Source organism: Paramormyrops kingsleyae, chromosome 8 (genome assembly GCF_048594095.1).
Source record: "Paramormyrops kingsleyae isolate MSU_618 chromosome 8, PKINGS_0.4, whole genome shotgun sequence".
Taxonomy (NCBI): domain Eukaryota; kingdom Metazoa; phylum Chordata; class Actinopteri; order Osteoglossiformes; family Mormyridae; genus Paramormyrops; species Paramormyrops kingsleyae.
The window spans coordinates 7,484,733-7,500,184 of record NC_132804.1 but is presented as its reverse complement, the minus strand read 5'-3'; the positions used below and the strand labels follow the sequence as shown (position 1 = coordinate 7,500,184).

At 50.1% G+C, this 15,452-nt stretch overlaps 2 protein-coding genes across 4 annotated transcripts; both read left to right on the top strand.

Moving 5' to 3' along the window:
- The first annotated feature begins 641 nt into the window (after window positions 1-641).
- On the top strand, window positions 642-10,880 carry atxn7l2a (ataxin 7-like 2a). Of its 3 annotated transcripts, none has more exons than XM_023841097.2 (11): window positions 642-753; window positions 939-1,198; window positions 2,318-2,386; window positions 3,505-3,736; window positions 5,178-5,422; window positions 5,550-5,632; window positions 6,646-6,842; window positions 6,991-7,171; window positions 8,381-8,502; window positions 8,616-9,261; window positions 10,348-10,880. In XM_023841097.2, the coding sequence occupies exons 2-11, from the start codon at window positions 1,069-1,071 to the stop codon at window positions 10,363-10,365; spliced, it is 1,923 nt and encodes a 640-aa protein (XP_023696865.1). In that variant the 5' UTR covers window positions 642-753; window positions 939-1,068; the 3' UTR covers window positions 10,366-10,880. The 3 variants fall into 3 exon arrangements, with proteins under 3 accessions (XP_023696865.1, XP_023696863.1, XP_072571193.1); XM_023841095.2 differs by having other exon boundaries at window positions 2,303-2,386; XM_072715092.1 differs by having other exon boundaries at window positions 673-753; window positions 984-1,198; window positions 2,303-2,386.
- A 357-nt stretch (window positions 10,881-11,237) lies between these two features.
- Window positions 11,238-15,166, top strand: cyb561d1 (cytochrome b561 family, member D1). Its single transcript, XM_072715093.1, has 3 exons — window positions 11,238-11,842; window positions 12,605-12,642; window positions 13,001-15,166. The coding sequence occupies exons 1-3, from the start codon at window positions 11,686-11,688 to the stop codon at window positions 13,505-13,507; spliced, it is 702 nt and encodes a 233-aa protein (XP_072571194.1). The 5' UTR covers window positions 11,238-11,685; the 3' UTR covers window positions 13,508-15,166.
- Window positions 15,167-15,452: the final 286 nt, after the last annotated feature.

Sequence of the window (15,452 nt, the reverse complement as noted above, 5' to 3'; positions counted from 1 at the left end):
GAGAAATATACAAGCAACAGTGAGTATTGATACACTAACATTGCAAGCAATGCACCTCAAATAGCCATGACTTCATGAGGTCTTCATATTTCCTCCATTTTACAACATTTTATGTGGTATAAAAAAATGTATAGCATAGTAAATTCACCAGAGGTATTTCAACATGCTAAATGGTTCATTTTACTTCATTATAACCTAAGTGTTAACTCAATACTTAGCCACCATTTTCAATTTCAATTCTGCCTCAGGTCTGGCCCTGGGTTAACATCAACAGCAGCAAAAGGTTGTTCAGCTTGCAGCATTTTTGAGACCCAGCTCACCAACAGTGGTCTGCATCAGACCTCTGTCCAGCATCACTCGCCCCTCTTACTATAGTCCGTATTTTGTTAATATGTCATTTTTACCGTAGGTATCAGGAGTGCTACTCATAATCACATCAGAGAAGGCCAGGTAATAATTTGTTTTGTTATATATATTACTACATATGTTATTATAACATCTATGTTATTATACTTGTTTCTGCGTTTTACTAAGCAATATGTTATTCATTAACTGATTGATAAATCTGGCTACAGTTCATCCGGTTAAAAAGAACAGTTCTTTTCGTGGGAACTCGATTCACATTTCTGCTAGGCCCCGCCCTCTCTTTTCACAGCCAATCACGCCTCAGTTCCTGAGCGCTGCTCGGTAGCACAGCTCAGCCCCAGCCTCCGACCCATGATTCAAGGGCGTTCGTCGGTTTTGCTGCGTAAGGTACATTAACTGATTTCCTTGTAATGTAATTGTAAATAACTGTACAGTGGAGATCCATATTAGTTTTCTCAAATGACACTAACTTATATTTAGTCCAACAACTTAGGCTACACCCCGAAGTGTCTTTAAAATTATACGGGTAGACGCGTTTTGTTCTACTAACGCAATTGTATTAATCCTTATAGATAGACGAAGATGTGAGTTACGATACGACCTCGCGCACCCCTCAGGCCCGCGTCTCGTGCCCACGCACGCCGGCGACCCTAGCACTCGCGGGAGCGCGAGCGATGACGTAAGGGGCATGCCCGCGCAGCGATGATGGCGGTGCGTGAACGCGCAGCAGCAGCAATGGCTGCTTTGGATCGTCGGGTCCCGAGTCTCGAGGACTTCGTGGGCCAGAGCTGGAGCTCCTGGGCGGAAAGAGTGAACGCGTTCGTTTCGGAAGGTGAGTGAACGTGTGGGCAACGGCGCCGCCGAGGTTCGGGTCGCGCAGCCGCTCTGCTGCGGTTTATTTTTTGCTGGAAAGCGTAGCGCCCTGTCCATGTAACCCAAACAAAGGACCCGCTGGGTCCTAGTGCTGGCTGGATATTGAGCTGCGAGTTTAGGAACTCTCCTGGGTCCTAGCGCATTAATAATCGTACGGTTTTATAGGGAAAAAGTAACTACGCATTTTAACCACCGTAGCCTCTTATTACATGTGCCCGACTTTGTGTTATGCTGAACGTACTTGATTTATCCTTCTACAATTGTCGGAAAAGACAGCGTGGACGAGTTCTGAGAGATGGGTGGTTAAAGAACTTAGAGCGGAGGCAGACGCCGGGTGGCCGATGATGATGAGGAGGAGGTGGAGTACGACCCTGTAAGCTAGCGATCACACATCGGCTGCGGTGCCGTCAGGACGCGTCCCCGGCGATGCCGCGGCGGTCCCTCTCGGAATCGCTGCTCGCAACTCTTTGGAGGAGGAAGGCGCGGGGGGCAGCGCTTCTACTTCGGCATGTCACGGGGGGCGGCTTGACTTCGCGGCGTGCGCCCGCCTCGCATTGTTTGGCACCTCTCCAGAAGCGCATTGCCACCCGCGGGATGTCCGATGCCGGCCCAAGCGGCCGCTTCAGTCCGCGAAGGATCAAACGCACGCGCGCCCCGCCTGCACGCCTGCCAGTTGTGAAAATGGCTTATGTCGGAGCCAGATAACTAGTTAAAACTTGCATCGGGCTTGTTGCGTTACGAGTGACAGGGATTTCCCTGGCGGCCCGGACGGAGGGAGAAGTTACCCCAACCCTGCGGAGAAATCCATGCCCCCCCCCTCGTCATTTTTTTAAACCCCGTATTAGTTTCAGTGTCAATCCCCCATTTGCTCCTATGAGTATACTTTGCTGATTATGTCGCATGTACCTTGATATATACAGACAAGGCTCTTGGACACACACACAATGCAATATTGCTTTAATATTTGTTAGTTTTGGTTTATTTCATTCTGAGACTGTGGGTCATGTGCCTGCTTGTTTCTGAGCCCATCTTGACATTGCCTTTGTGGAAACACGTCTTAAAGCTGCGTCTGTCCCAGGGTCTGATGGGGAAGAGTGTGGCAAGAATGGGAAGAAGAGGGCGGAGACGATGACGCTGAGGAGGGAAGGTACGTCAGCTAGCCGCAGCCTGGTGTGTCTGCTGTTGGGAATCCCTGGCGCTTTTGTGGGAACGCGAAGACAAAGTGGTTAAATATGAGGAAGGGAAAAAAGTGCTTTTGAGTTCTGCAGCCAGTGTGGTGCCTCTGTACAATAAATCTGTCTGCCCACTCCAGTGTAGTCCAGCTCAGTAAAGCCTCTCAGATACGTAGCCCTTCTGCACACCTTCTACCAAAGCAGGTTGTTCCTGTTCCAAGCTACAGGTCACATGACATCATGCTGGAGGGTGGGCTCTGATTGGAGGAGAGCCCCCCCCCCAGCATGCCGTGGGAGCCCAGAGGGCCGCAGCCGGCATTTAGCGATGGTGTAAGCAGCCCACACACTGCTGCCGCCGGTTTGCAGTCGACGGATGAGTCAAACTGCCGTCTGAGGTGTGGGTTTTGAACGAGTCTGTCTCTAAATTTAGCCTGCCCAAGTACTAGAGGCTAACTTGGCTGTGAGAGTACCAGCACTTGGGGGGGGGGCAAAGCACGGCAGTTTGTATCCTCTGTGGTGTGGTAGACTGCGGTGTGTGTTTCGGACCTGGTCACGCCCGCTGTTTTCACACCGAATGTGTCACTAGCTGAGGGCATTGTGAATTGTGAGTGTGGCCCTCGCTCGCCTTGAACTGCGGGAAAGGATGACAGTTTTGCATGCGTCACTTTTCAGTTCATCTGGAGCTTTTTAGCCACCGTACCTGGAATTGGACATCTTCTGTTTTTTGCTGTTATTATCCATCCAATCACCCGGAGGTGTTTGATCTGTGCCTGTCACATGACGCAGCACTTTGGTTGGGCCCTGTCATTTATCTGGCGGGTGGTGGCCCCACAGGATGACTCTCCGCTTATCCGGGGTCTGTCCCAGGAAGGATGTGGCCAAAGGCTGGAGATTCCCTGGATTGGATGCGTTATTATTCTTTTCTATGATGAGCTGTTATTCCTACAGCTGAACACATTATTGTTGTTATTGTAATTATTACAAATACTTCAGGTTAATTTTGTTCCAAGGTACAATAGCTAGCCCCCTCCTGCTTAAAGTCCTGTTACCTTCTGACCTTCTGCTTTCTGTGTAACCCCCCCCTTCCCAAAAGACATGTCCATGTTTGGGCACTGCCCTGCGCAGGATGACTTCTACCTGGTGGTCTGTAGCCACTGCAGTCAGGTGGTCAAGCCGCAGGCGTTCGAGCGTCACTGCGAGCGGAGGCATGGCTCGCTCGGCAAGGCCCACGGACGCCCCCCTGTGGCAGCCGCCGCTGCCCCTCCCCGCTCGCGACACGCACCCCCTCCTTACAGGTCGCCCAAGCCGCAGAGGGACAGCGCCCGGTAAGTCCTGCCGTCTCCTGCTTGCGTGATTGGCTATCCTAAACAGGGGGGCAGACAGGCCAGGCTGACATGCCGGAATGGTGGTTCTGTTTTAATTAGTCGCGGTTAGTCTCCCAGGGGCCCAGTAGCATGTTGAAGCTCCGCCACGTCATCATGCCCCCTCACCGCTCCTACGTTTGGGCCTCTGTGGGCTGTTAGTGTGTCCCCATATATAATTAACCATATCTCGGGCCAAAAAAAATGACTGAAAAATCACCTGCACATCCCTTGGGGGAAGCAGCGAGCTCCATGGAATGTACATTTTGGGGCTATCAATGCTGTTTGTCCCGCCTGCCTTTGTGATGTGGCGAGATTCAATTGGATGGCGCGGGTCGGCGAGGACCTGCGGAAACATCTCCTCTTAGAGCCGTTGCAGGCAGAACTTTGGGCCGAATTGTCACCATTGACTGGGCACTGATGTGCACACTTGTGTTTCTGTGGCATCCGTCCGGGCCAGAGGTCAATCTAGCACTGGTAGCAGTAGTTGTGTCTCTCTCTTTAGGCTGGTTCATACTTCTCCGCACAAGCTCAGCACTCGCATATCCACTCTGCATACATAGAAACGGTCATAGTTCTCCGGTCAAGCTGTATACTTTGCACATGTAAATACAACACGTTCTGTGCATTTTTTTATTATTATTATTATTATTATTATTATTATTAACAATTATAATGATGTAAATTATTATTCTGATATTCCCTGCACACATACCACAGCAATGAGGTTTGTGTCTGTTTCTCTGTTTTACAGATTTAGAGCCATCTCACAGGGTTGCCAACCTTTGTCAGCTTGCTGGCGTGAGATTTTCAATTCAGGTCCAGGACACCATAGTACTTGTCCAGTAGCCTGTCCTACGAAGCGGGGTTACTGGCTTATCGGGGTAACTTGTCAGATTTAAGGTACCACAGTTTAAATGGACTTAAATGGACATATTCGTTCACTTGCATTTTGCCCAGACTACCTTAAATCCGACAAGTTACCCCGATAAGCCAGTAACCCCGCTTCGTAGGACAGGCCAGAAAACAAATCAGAGAAAACAAACACAAGCTCATTAGTGATGTAGTGTAGCACAAGCCCCGCCCCCTACTCCCACACAAGACTGCACACACACACATTAACATGTATGTAACAGTTTTATTACCTTGTAAATAGTCTGTAGGGTTTGCAAAGTACCCCAACCCTCGTCAGAAGCATCCATGTTGGTGTTTAAAGTGGACACTAGTGACTTGATCAGGCGCAGTGTGTCCAGAGCTGCTCCTTCACAGCTGCACGGACACAGATTTGGAGAGCAGCAGGGGTTCGGCCACAGAGGCCCATCAGACGCTTCATAAACGTTTGAGTGGACACTTTTTTCTCCTCCGTCTCCTCCTCATTCTTTTGTTCCTGTCCTCCTTTCCCCAGCCTTTCACCCCCCAATAAGGCCTGCCACACCGCCGCCACCCCCACCGCAGGGGGCTCCTCTTCCAGGCACCCCCCGTCATCTGGCTCCCCTCCGCGCTCTCCGGGTCCCAGCCTCAAGGACCCCCCGTGGCCCCAAGGGGGGGCCGTCTCTCTGCCCGGCGGGACCCCTCCATCAGAGAAGCCCCAGCAGCGCAGAGGGGAGCCGGGCCGCACGCCTGGTGGGTCCAGGACCTACAGGAAGATCAGTAAGCGGACAGTGAGAGGACTGCTGACGCAATCCGCCAGCCAATCCCAGGACCAGAAGGGAGTAGGGGGCGGGGCTTGTGCTACTCTGCATCACTAATGAGCTTGTGTTTGTTTCCTCTTGTCCAGGGAAGGAGTGTGACCTGGACAAGCACTGCGGTGTCCTGGACCCGGAGAGGAAGAAGCTCTGCACCAGGCTGCTGACCTGCAATGTAACAGCCCTTCCTTGTCATTCCTCTGATTGCTGTTATCTTTTGCTTTTGCATCTGCATGTCAGTTTTAGAAAAATGGCACCATGCAACACAAGCTGAGAAATATGTACGAAGCCACCTATCTGGCCAGAGGGTCGTGGTCAGAGATTAATTAGTCTTAACGATTAACCCCTAAAATCTGGATCATGAGTTGCGAAACGACAGCCGTGTCATAATGTTAGTGTCACGCTGAAGTCGCTCCTCCTTTCGGCCCTGGAACTTGAGGAATGTAGGTGAAGGATCGTAAGCCGGCCCTCAGACGCAATGCAGAGCGGCGGCGCTTTAAGCCGGAGATCGGGGTCCGTCCTTTGCGTTCTCACACGTGCCGTGAAAAAGGCGGCTCAGTTACTGCAGTCAGGGGGGTTCGGCTTATTGAACCCGCAGCGGGAAGCGTGGTCATGCACAAGCAGGAAGTGTGATCTCACTTACAGGAAATGCACTTACAGGAAAGGGGGTGGGGGAGAGGATGCAACCCTCAGCTGTCAATTAAAGCCTGTTTCCCCTCCCACACAGTTCAAGCCTACTTTGTGGGTAGGAACACTGTCGATCTGCTCTAGTGAGCTAAGTGCTGCAGTGGGCAGCTGGAAATGAGAGTAAGCCTGAGGCACTTTGACCTTTGACCCAAAGCAGGGATTCCCAGAAGAGGAAGTGGAACCTGTATCCTGTTAGCTGATTTAGCTGCTTTTCTGTAGGTGGGATCAGTGTGCTATGTCAGCACTTTGTAATGCGATTTCTGTCTGGGTTCCTGCAGCTGAACTGAGGGCCTGTATGTAGTGCACTGGTTAAGGGACAATATACTAAAAAAATAAATAATGAGGCCTGAAAGGAGTCTGAATGTTGCATTTTACTTTACCTTCTTCATGAACTCGTAAAAAAAAAAATCGGCATGTTCACTAAAAATACCGGGAAAAAATTGAGGTGGTTCCCTTGCTTTCTCCCTCTCATCTCTGCCGTCCTCACTCCTTCCCTGTCAGATCCACTCCATCCACCAGCGCCGTAAGGTGCTGGGGAGGAGCAAGAACTTCGACCAGCTTGTGGCAGAGCTAAAGATGAGCTCCAAGGCTCGCGAGCAGACGGTCCAAGCCAAGGAGGAGCCGGAGGAGGGACCGGGGAGCTCCGACAGCTCTGGGGAGCCCAGTCGGAGGCCTCCCGCTGATTGCACCCCTTTAAGGTGCGTGATGACATCTCTGACCTGCCAACTGGGGTCACGTGACCTTATTGCCCAACTAGTTCAAACAACAGACATACCTGTTTAGCTGCACCCAGAGCACTCCAGGGCCCCGTGAATCAGACTGCTGATGCCTTGTCTGTTCTGGCAGGTCAAGGGCATTATGGGAGGGGGGCACAGAAGAGGACAGGCCTGGCTGTGAGGAGAGGGAGGCCCAGCCCCCGGTCTCACCTCTGACCCACGGGCGTCTCTCCAGCGAGGGCAGCGAAGGGGAGGGCACGGAGGAGCTGCCTGATTGGCATGGCATGCCCTGGCACCCAAAACCTATCGGGGTATGGAACTGCAGGGGCACTGCAACACAGCCTCACTGTCACTGCTGTTCTGTAAGGGGAGGGTGGGGACAGCAGCCTCTAGTGGCCGTTCTGAGACATGTTCCTGGATCATCAGCATATGTAACATTTTGGCCCGAATATTAGACCACCCTGATTATAAGATGACCCCCCAACACACACACACACACACACACATGCACATTTTTGAGCATCTATTTTTAGAAAATAGTTTTTGGACTCCCAAATCTTTATTTTTATAAAGAAAAATACTTTTATTTGACAGGAACATGTAAGAGTAAATCGCATTTACGATAATTGTATTAAACATTCCATAAACAAACATTCCATAAACAAACATTCCAGTAAACAAATGTATTATTTAGGGGGGGGAAGTATAGATAGTCAATATTACAAACTCCTAGAGCATGTAGAATATTTTCGATGCAGCAGACCCACAAAAAGAGTGCGAGAAACACATTTAGTGGGGGTCATTTTAATAAAGGAGATGACCGCACTTTTAAAATGATAGTTGCTCTCTTTAACAGCCACTAATGCTTTACAGTTTTCTGTACTGTTCTCTACTGTTGAATGCATATCATGACATTTCAATTCCAGTCCACAAATATAAGACGACCCCAGTTTTATTTAGATGTATGTTTTGGAACACAATGCTGTCATATTTGGGTGACAAAGGTGCTTCTTCCCACCCCAACACATCAAGGTGAAATGAGTGATTGATAAATTAGGTCAGATAGGGGGAGAACATAATGGAGCGCTTAAGGAGCATGAGGTCTGTGCTAACAGAACCTCCTGAATGCTTCTGTGAATTCCTGACCTTGGCACTCAGCAGGGCTGCTCCTGCTGCCTCAGTGATGAGGGTGGGGCACGTGGACTGAGACATGCCACCCTACCGGTTGTGGAACCTGTTGGGGGCACAAGCCAGTTTCTGAGCCAGTTATTTGGGTGGTTACTATAAGGGCTCTCTCACTCCCTCCCTCCCACTCTCTCTCTCAATCTCTCCCTTCCTCTCACTCTCTCGCTCTCCCTCTCACTGTCTCTCTCTCTCTCCCTCCCCCTTCCTCGCACTCACTCTCTCTCTCCCTCCCACTGTCTCTCTCTCTTTCTCTCCCACTCCCCCTCTCTCTCTCTAAATCTCCCTCTCCCCCCCCCCTTCCTCAGACTCACGTTCTCTCACTCTCTCCCTGGCAGCTGTGCACTTTCGGAAGCCGCACCCTCGGCCCGGGCCTGTTCACCTTTGACCGGCGGCTCCTCCGCTTGCGGTCGGCCCTCAGTGCCATGGTGGAGCAGCATCTCGGCGCCCCCCTGTGGAGGTGAATGTCTGGGGCCCTGTCATCTCCTGTCACTGCAGATGCTGTATGTGGAAGTTACTGTGCCGCTTTACTTTTGCTGCCCAGAGGCTGACTGGTAGCATCTCCCCTTGCAGGAAAATACCTCAAACGCCGGAGCCGCAGGTCCAGCGGAGCGTGACCTCTAACGCGGCAGCTGGGCTGGCTGCCAGCTCGCTCTCTCTCAGGACGCCCCCCGCTAGTAGCCAGGTGGTGACGCCGCCCCGCCCCGCCCACGGCTCTCAGACGACGCTCCCCGGCTTGAGCCGTCCCCGAAACCCTGTGGGCCGGCCCAGTAAGCAGCAGGGACGGCAGCGGGAGGCAGAACGCAAGAGGAGGGCTTCCCCGCAGGAAGACCACGCTCCAGCTAATGACAGGAACTGTGTGCTCCAGGAACGGGGCAGGACACCCGACCCCACTCGGACCACCCATGCCACACACGGACTTGCCAATGGCACGCTGTCCCCGGGCAATAAGCCACGCCCACAGGCCACACCCGCAGAGCCCCATTCGTCCTCCCTGGGGTTATTAAAGCGAACCCCGCCCCCTGACCACACCCCCCGAGGCCCTGGCCTTCACAGCAGGACAAGCGGCCACGAGCACAAGGGCCCCGGCCGCAAGCGCAAGGCCGGACTGCCCCCACCGTCCAAAGCCCCACGCCCACCCACGGCCCCCCTACATCCTGGCTTTTTCACATGGAGAAAGGAGGGGAAGAACCTGGAGCCCAAGCTCAGCGCGCAGAAGGTGGGTTTTTAGGGCGGGCCCCAGTTGCCCCAAACCCCCAGTTCCTCCAGGAGGGGAGGACATTATTTAATTTTATTATTTTTCATCTGAAGCTCTTGAAGTTTTTAGCTGGTTTTGTGTAGCTGGATATATAGCTGTATTAATTACCTTCACCGCTACTCTGGTTCTCTTAAGTTGATGATACACAGGGTACCTTTTTCAGCCCTGTTGGTGGGCGGTTTTGCTCAGGCACTTAAAAGGTCGCCTTGTGTATCATCACCTTTACAGTCTTCAGGTTACTTTTTGCTGTCCGACCATGATCTGGCTCAAGGAGTCACATGGCTCCTTTTTAAGGTTCTGTGCCCAAATAACTGTTAACTACTTTCCTGTCAAACCATTAAATAAATTCTGCCCATATCTTGTAAACTCTCACCCATATGCCGCAGCACCTAGTATGCAGAGTAGAACAAACCAATCATGCTTCATAGATGCTGAGCTTTTTTTTTTTTTTGCACAAAATGTGGTGTCTGTGTGCAGTGGTGGCTTAATGGTTAGGGAGGTGCACTCATAATTGAAAGATTGCTGGTTCGAATCCCCGACCAGCAAGGTACCGCCCCCAAGCACTGCTCCCCGGGCGCGGAATTAGCTGCCCCCTGCTATGTCACGACGTCACATACGGGTTAAATGCAGAGGACACATTTTGTTGTCGTGTGCTGTGGTGTGTCAACAATGACCACTGATCACCAAATTCTAAATTATAAAATCCTTTATAGCGGAAGAAAAATGCATTTCTGATTTTTCAGGGAACATACAGCTTCATACCTTATTTATAAGCATGTGTCATATCATTAGTGTGACGGAAACATTTCTGATCGTCCCTGTTTGCAACCTTGGGTTTCATGGTGATGTAAGACAGTCATGTGCCATGGTTTTAGTTATGCATCAACATTCATAAATAATGCATAAATTATAGGGATGCACATATAGGGTTATATTTTGCCAGTCGGTTGGAATGTGTGTCTTTGTCACCTGAATGTCAGGACTGAACAGCAGTGTTTGTGAGCCAGACTCTGACTGACCATGACAACCTCCTTCATGTCTGAACAGCCAAAACTGCACCACTGAGAGTGCCTGTCCAGTGAGCCAGAAGGAATGAAGCGTTTGGGAGTCTGCTGCCACTGACTGCTGGAAGGGAGCGGAGGAGCCCGTTTGTGTGGGTGTGTGTGTGTGTGTCTGTGTGTGTGAGTGAGAGAGAGAGAGGGGAAGAGACAACAAATGGACTTTCAATGACCTGTGTATAAATGATAGAAATACCTCAGAAAATTACCTGTTATGCTGCTAAACGGAAGCCGATTTCTGGAAATGGATTAAATCCTCCTTAACACTTGAAGTCCCAAGCTTTTTCTCTTTGACATTTATTATAAATTTTGAATTTTTTTTTTTATTTGAATTTTGCTTTGGGGATTATTTTTTCCCCTCCTGGTATTTCTTAATAAGGATGGACAATGTCTACAGTCTCTCACAGCCTTTCTCTACGTAAAATCTCAAGCAAAATTACAGTGGGACCAATCCCTGGGTTAAGGAGTTATGTGTTATGTTTTCTGACTTGTCTTTTGTTAAATAAAATATTTCTGTATTTACTGATGGAGCCGTTTATGGGAATAACTTGTCGGACTGACACCATGAGGAATTGTGACATGGCTGTCAGGTGTACACTTCTTTCACATTACACCCCGTTTTCATATCGAAATAATATTCCTATTTGATGGGGTTCATATTCGCTATTCCTACAGCGGTTGGCGGCTATCGTGGCTGTTTGTCTGCTATACGTAAAGTGTAAGAGTTTACGTGGAGTTGTGTCCATTACTTGTAGGACGAAATCGGACCTGAACAGGAATTTCAGATAAGCGACATACAGAGACGCCGGCGTCGCCATTAGGCGCCTCGTTCGACGTATGGCGTCAGCCCGTCCTTTATACCGCGTCACATGGCATCCCGGAAGTGCCGCATTTCCCTGCGGCAGGTGGGCACGCTGCAGAGGATCGTGTGAAAGACCGGCGAATGGAACGGGCGGCTGGACAGGCGCATGTTCTCATCCCGGTGCTTTGGCATGAGTTTTTTTAAATAGGCATATCAGTGTTTTATGCTAGCTAAAAGTGTTGTGAGTGTACTCCGTGCCACTTCTCCGGTTTGTTTATAAATAATTTAGGGGGGGTTCCGAAGCTTGACGTTAAAATTGCAGCCCTCGCAGCTGGTATCAACGCTTAGTTACTTGTCAATAAGCGCGGAGCCCTAGTCACGCTTGACGATGTCGTATGCATTAGTAATGTGAGGTTACCCGTATCCAAGAAGCGAAGACGGCAAGGACACTCCTCGGGACGGTCGCCATGTGTGTACCGGTCGACCCTCGGTCGATAACATAGCCAGTTGCGGTGCAGCATCGGGATGCGGTCGGAGGTGGAATACAGCCCAGTGGGCGAGGGACTGGGAATGAGGGAGTACTGGCTGTATGTGTGGATGCGCCGGGTTGCAGTGATCGCAGCGCACGTTATCGCCTTGGGACTTACCATTCTTATGTCTCTGCTGTCCCGACCAGGAACAAGTAAGTTTGTTTGTTTGCATTTAACAAAACCCTAGATAAATACGTTATTATGCTTTGAGACCTGACTGTTTTTGTAGTCGGTCTTATTTATATGTTAACACACTGTGTTTCCTGAGGTGCACAAACGGTCCTTGTTTATCGCTCTTGTTTGCATAATTTACATCCATTCCCCAGACTTTCCGTGTTCCCCGTTTTTCGACGTCAGTTATCTTAATTGCTTCCATAGCCTAAAACAGACGCATATTGCAGATTGGATTTCTTTAATCAAAATATGCGAGTTAAAAATACCCATTATCAGTCTCATTTAATATAGAAGTAACCTGTTGGATTTACCCGGAATATAATTTCTATGCAGTTTTCAGAGTACTATGACTAATGTGGGCGATCTTTTTTACCAACGCTAATTGGCCAGGGGGCTTTCAAAAGCTATTTTGTTCCAGGATGAAAAGGACAGAACAATGCTTAGACAAATACCCAGGGAGAGCCGAGCGTCTTCGGTACCGTCGGTGCCAAGCAGTAACAAAGAGCAGCCATGGGCTGACGCCCGCCCACCGCTGGCAGTTTCATCTTCACCGTTTCAGGCTATTTGAAAGACTCAATAAAAAGTTTCCATATAATTTATTTGGGTAAAACACGAACGGAAGAGCTGACCCCCTAGCTCAGTGCTTAGCTGTTTGCGATAGGGTTTAAGTTGAGTGTGTGTGCGTGTATTGCATGCCTACTGAGTTTCTGTTGGCTTAATACCCTGGTCTTATGTTACAGGTCTTTTCTCCTGGCATCCCGTGTGTATGTCTGCAGCAGTAAGTATTCAAGCAAACCTGCATAGCTCTGCAAGATGGGGGGGGGGGGGGTCATTTATGCTGACTTATTGAGGCATCCAAACACACCAGAGTGTGACAATAACAGGGATGTCAGTCCCTGTCAGTCATAGTTGCCACAAAGCACTGATTAGACTAGCAGTGATGTAAGCGGGGGGGGGCTAGGCGTATGTGACAGGCCGTTCTGACCCGACAGCATTGCTGAACGATGACGTGTCTGAGCGAGCATCCATCGTGTTCCAGGAGCACAAACAGAGAAGCGCTGTAAAGAGAAATAATGACAGTGATGAGAATAAGTTGCCTGCTGACCAGGCGCCTGAACGCCCTCTCTCCCACGCAGTTCTGCCTGTGTATGACCGAGGGGATCCTTCTGTTCTCCACTGAGTGCACCCCCTTCTGCTTCAAGTCCCGGCAGGCCAAGGTGCGAATGCACTGGTTCCTGCAGGCCCTGGTGCTGGCGGGCGGGGCCGGCGGCCTAGCCTTCATGGTGGCCAGTAAATCTCTGTCGGAGCGCCCCCACTTGACCACCTGGCACGGCTGGCTGGGTGCGAGTACGCTGGCGGCCACCGTGCTCCAGGCGGGCTGTGGAGTGGGGCTGCTCTTGTCGCCGCGTCTGCGCCTGGGAACCGCCGTCTCCCGCCTGCGGCTCTACCACGCCACCTGCGGGTTGCTGGCCTACCTGCTGTCGACGGGCACCGTGGTGCTGGCCGTCTGTAGCGACTGGTTCCAGGCCACCGTGCGCGGGCCGCCCTGGTACGTCTTCCTGCTGCTGCCGTTCTTCCCGGCCCTGGTGGTGATGAACCAGATCACCAGTGCCTACCTGCCCAAGAAGAAGCTCTCTTCCTGATCTCACCCCCCCCCCCCCCCAGAGTGAGGAGGTGTGGACAGGCACATTCATCTTCAGGTCTGAACGAACTTTTTATGCAATAAAACAGCTCACTGCCACTTTGGTGGGGCTGTTCCACCCGGGACTTGGAGAGATCCTGCCCCCCCAGATGAAACATCAAAATTGTATGGAATGACTGGAAAGAAGCAGGTTTGGCGTTGTAGTCAAAAATGTTCAGAGAACGAGAGGGCTATAGACGGGTCCCAGTGCCTGTACTCGTGCAGCGAGAGGCTTGATCTGCTGCCGTTACATGGGGTGGGGGGGCGGATCAGTCTCACGATGCTGTAAATGTCTCAGTCCCTGATGCATGGGCCTGGTTCCCCCTCACATTAGATGACGTGATGTTGAGATCTTGCTGCTGATGTTTCTGTAGCCCATACTGTCGATGGACGTTTGAGGGGCATTTTTAGCGCTGAGCGAGACCAACTAAACCGTTCAGCTAATCCCTGCGGACAGTCCTGACAAAGCCTCTCAGAAACCATATACGCTGTAGGCAGCTGTGCTGTTCTGTTGATTTTTACTCCAGTGTGAAATATTGGAATCTGCCATCCTTTCAATTTAAAGAATCCCGCTGCCCTGTGAGCATGTGTCTCCCCCCCCCCCCCCCCCACACACACACACACACAACCCCGGGAACAAGGCCATGCTGCAGAAAAGCTATTTTTAAACATTTTATTGGAGGACTCCTGCGTGTGCCGTGGCGGAAACAATGCCAAGGCTGTGTGACGGGGAAACAAAGGGGTTCGCAATTTTTTTAAGCCACAAAGTATCAAGATATAATGAAGCACATGTACTGAGGTCCTGATGCAAAATCTCGTTTTATTGTATTAAGTCCTATATTTTTAGCTCCTGGGATCTTTACCAGTGGCTGCTGTGTGTGTGTGTGTGTGTGTGTGTGTGTACATATATAAATATCAGTTGGATTACAGTGTTTGTGTGTGTGCTGTTTAGTCCTGTGTAATACTTTTTCTGAAATTAACCTGATCAAAGATGCAGTGAGTTATCTCTAGGCCTGTTAAGAGTGTGGTTTTAGGTTTATTCTATATATCCTGTACATCTGACTCCAGGAATGTACCAAAACATCCATCGAGCCAGGGAACAAAGTTTTCTTTCTCTTTTTGTTAAACAGTGTGGCTTTAGGGAGAGACAGGGAAACTGGATTTCGGCAGGGACGGAAGGCAGGAGTGGGACAGTCTACAGGCCTTTCCAGCACAGTATGGGTTTAAATGATGTATTTCCATGGCAACAGTGAGAGTGAGTAGTTGGAGCATTAGGTGCATGGCGTGTGTGTGCATGTGTGACATCATGTTACGTCGCCATGAAGAACAAAATGGGGACAGTGGGGGGGGGGGGAGGTGGTAGTATATACTGAGAGCACTGGTGGAAATGGTTTGTTAATATTACTCTAGGAAGGAAGGGTTCAGGCATCTCCAGACACAGTGGGCTATACCATTCCAGACCTGGGGGGGGGGGGCTGGGGCTACTAACCTACTCCTTGATTCCTGGGGGTTGAATCATTATGTTATGAGGGTCTGTTTACTATAATACCTTTGACAGGTGCCTCTGTGAATTGCTGTGGGCAGCTTTGACTGTTGAATAAAAACCTTTGAAAAATGAAAAGCAGGAATGTGTCCTTTGCTGCCTTTTCACAGTTTGGTGGATAATGACAATATTTTTATATTTACTTTTGTTGAAGATCCTTGAGACGCACCGAATTAGAATGAGGTTTAATTGCCAAGTATGTTCACATACACACAGGGAATTTCTCCAGTTGTCAATGGCTCTCGGTGGAATTTAAGTGTAAATAAAAAGACTACAAAATAATGCAATGAATACAGTGAGTTATGTCAGGCTAAAATACTCTTCTGTTGCAATTGTTGATTTTAGTGGAAGGAAGTATCAGGTA

What these genes read in the sequence shown, in the direction of transcription:
- atxn7l2a (XM_023841095.2), top strand. Translation starts at nt 1,069, where the DNA reads ATGATGGCGGTGCGTGAACGCGCAGCAGCAGCAATGGCTGCTTTGGAT. An exon ending in GCTGATTGCACCCCTTTAAG is followed by an intron (nt 6,843 to 6,990) that starts GTGCGTGATGAC and finishes CTGTTCTGGCAG; the next exon opens with GTCAAGGGCATTATGGGAGG. An exon ending in GGCACCCAAAACCTATCGGG is followed by an intron (nt 7,172 to 8,380) that starts GTATGGAACTGC and finishes TCTCCCTGGCAG; the next exon opens with CTGTGCACTTTCGGAAGCCG.
- cyb561d1 (XM_072715093.1), top strand. Translation starts at nt 11,686, where the DNA reads ATGCGGTCGGAGGTGGAATACAGCCCAGTGGGCGAGGGACTGGGAATG. An exon ending in GCTGTCCCGACCAGGAACAA is followed by an intron (nt 11,843 to 12,604) that starts GTAAGTTTGTTT and finishes CTTATGTTACAG; the next exon opens with GTCTTTTCTCCTGGCATCCC. An exon ending in CCGTGTGTATGTCTGCAGCA is followed by an intron (nt 12,643 to 13,000) that starts GTAAGTATTCAA and finishes TCTCCCACGCAG; the next exon opens with TTCTGCCTGTGTATGACCGA.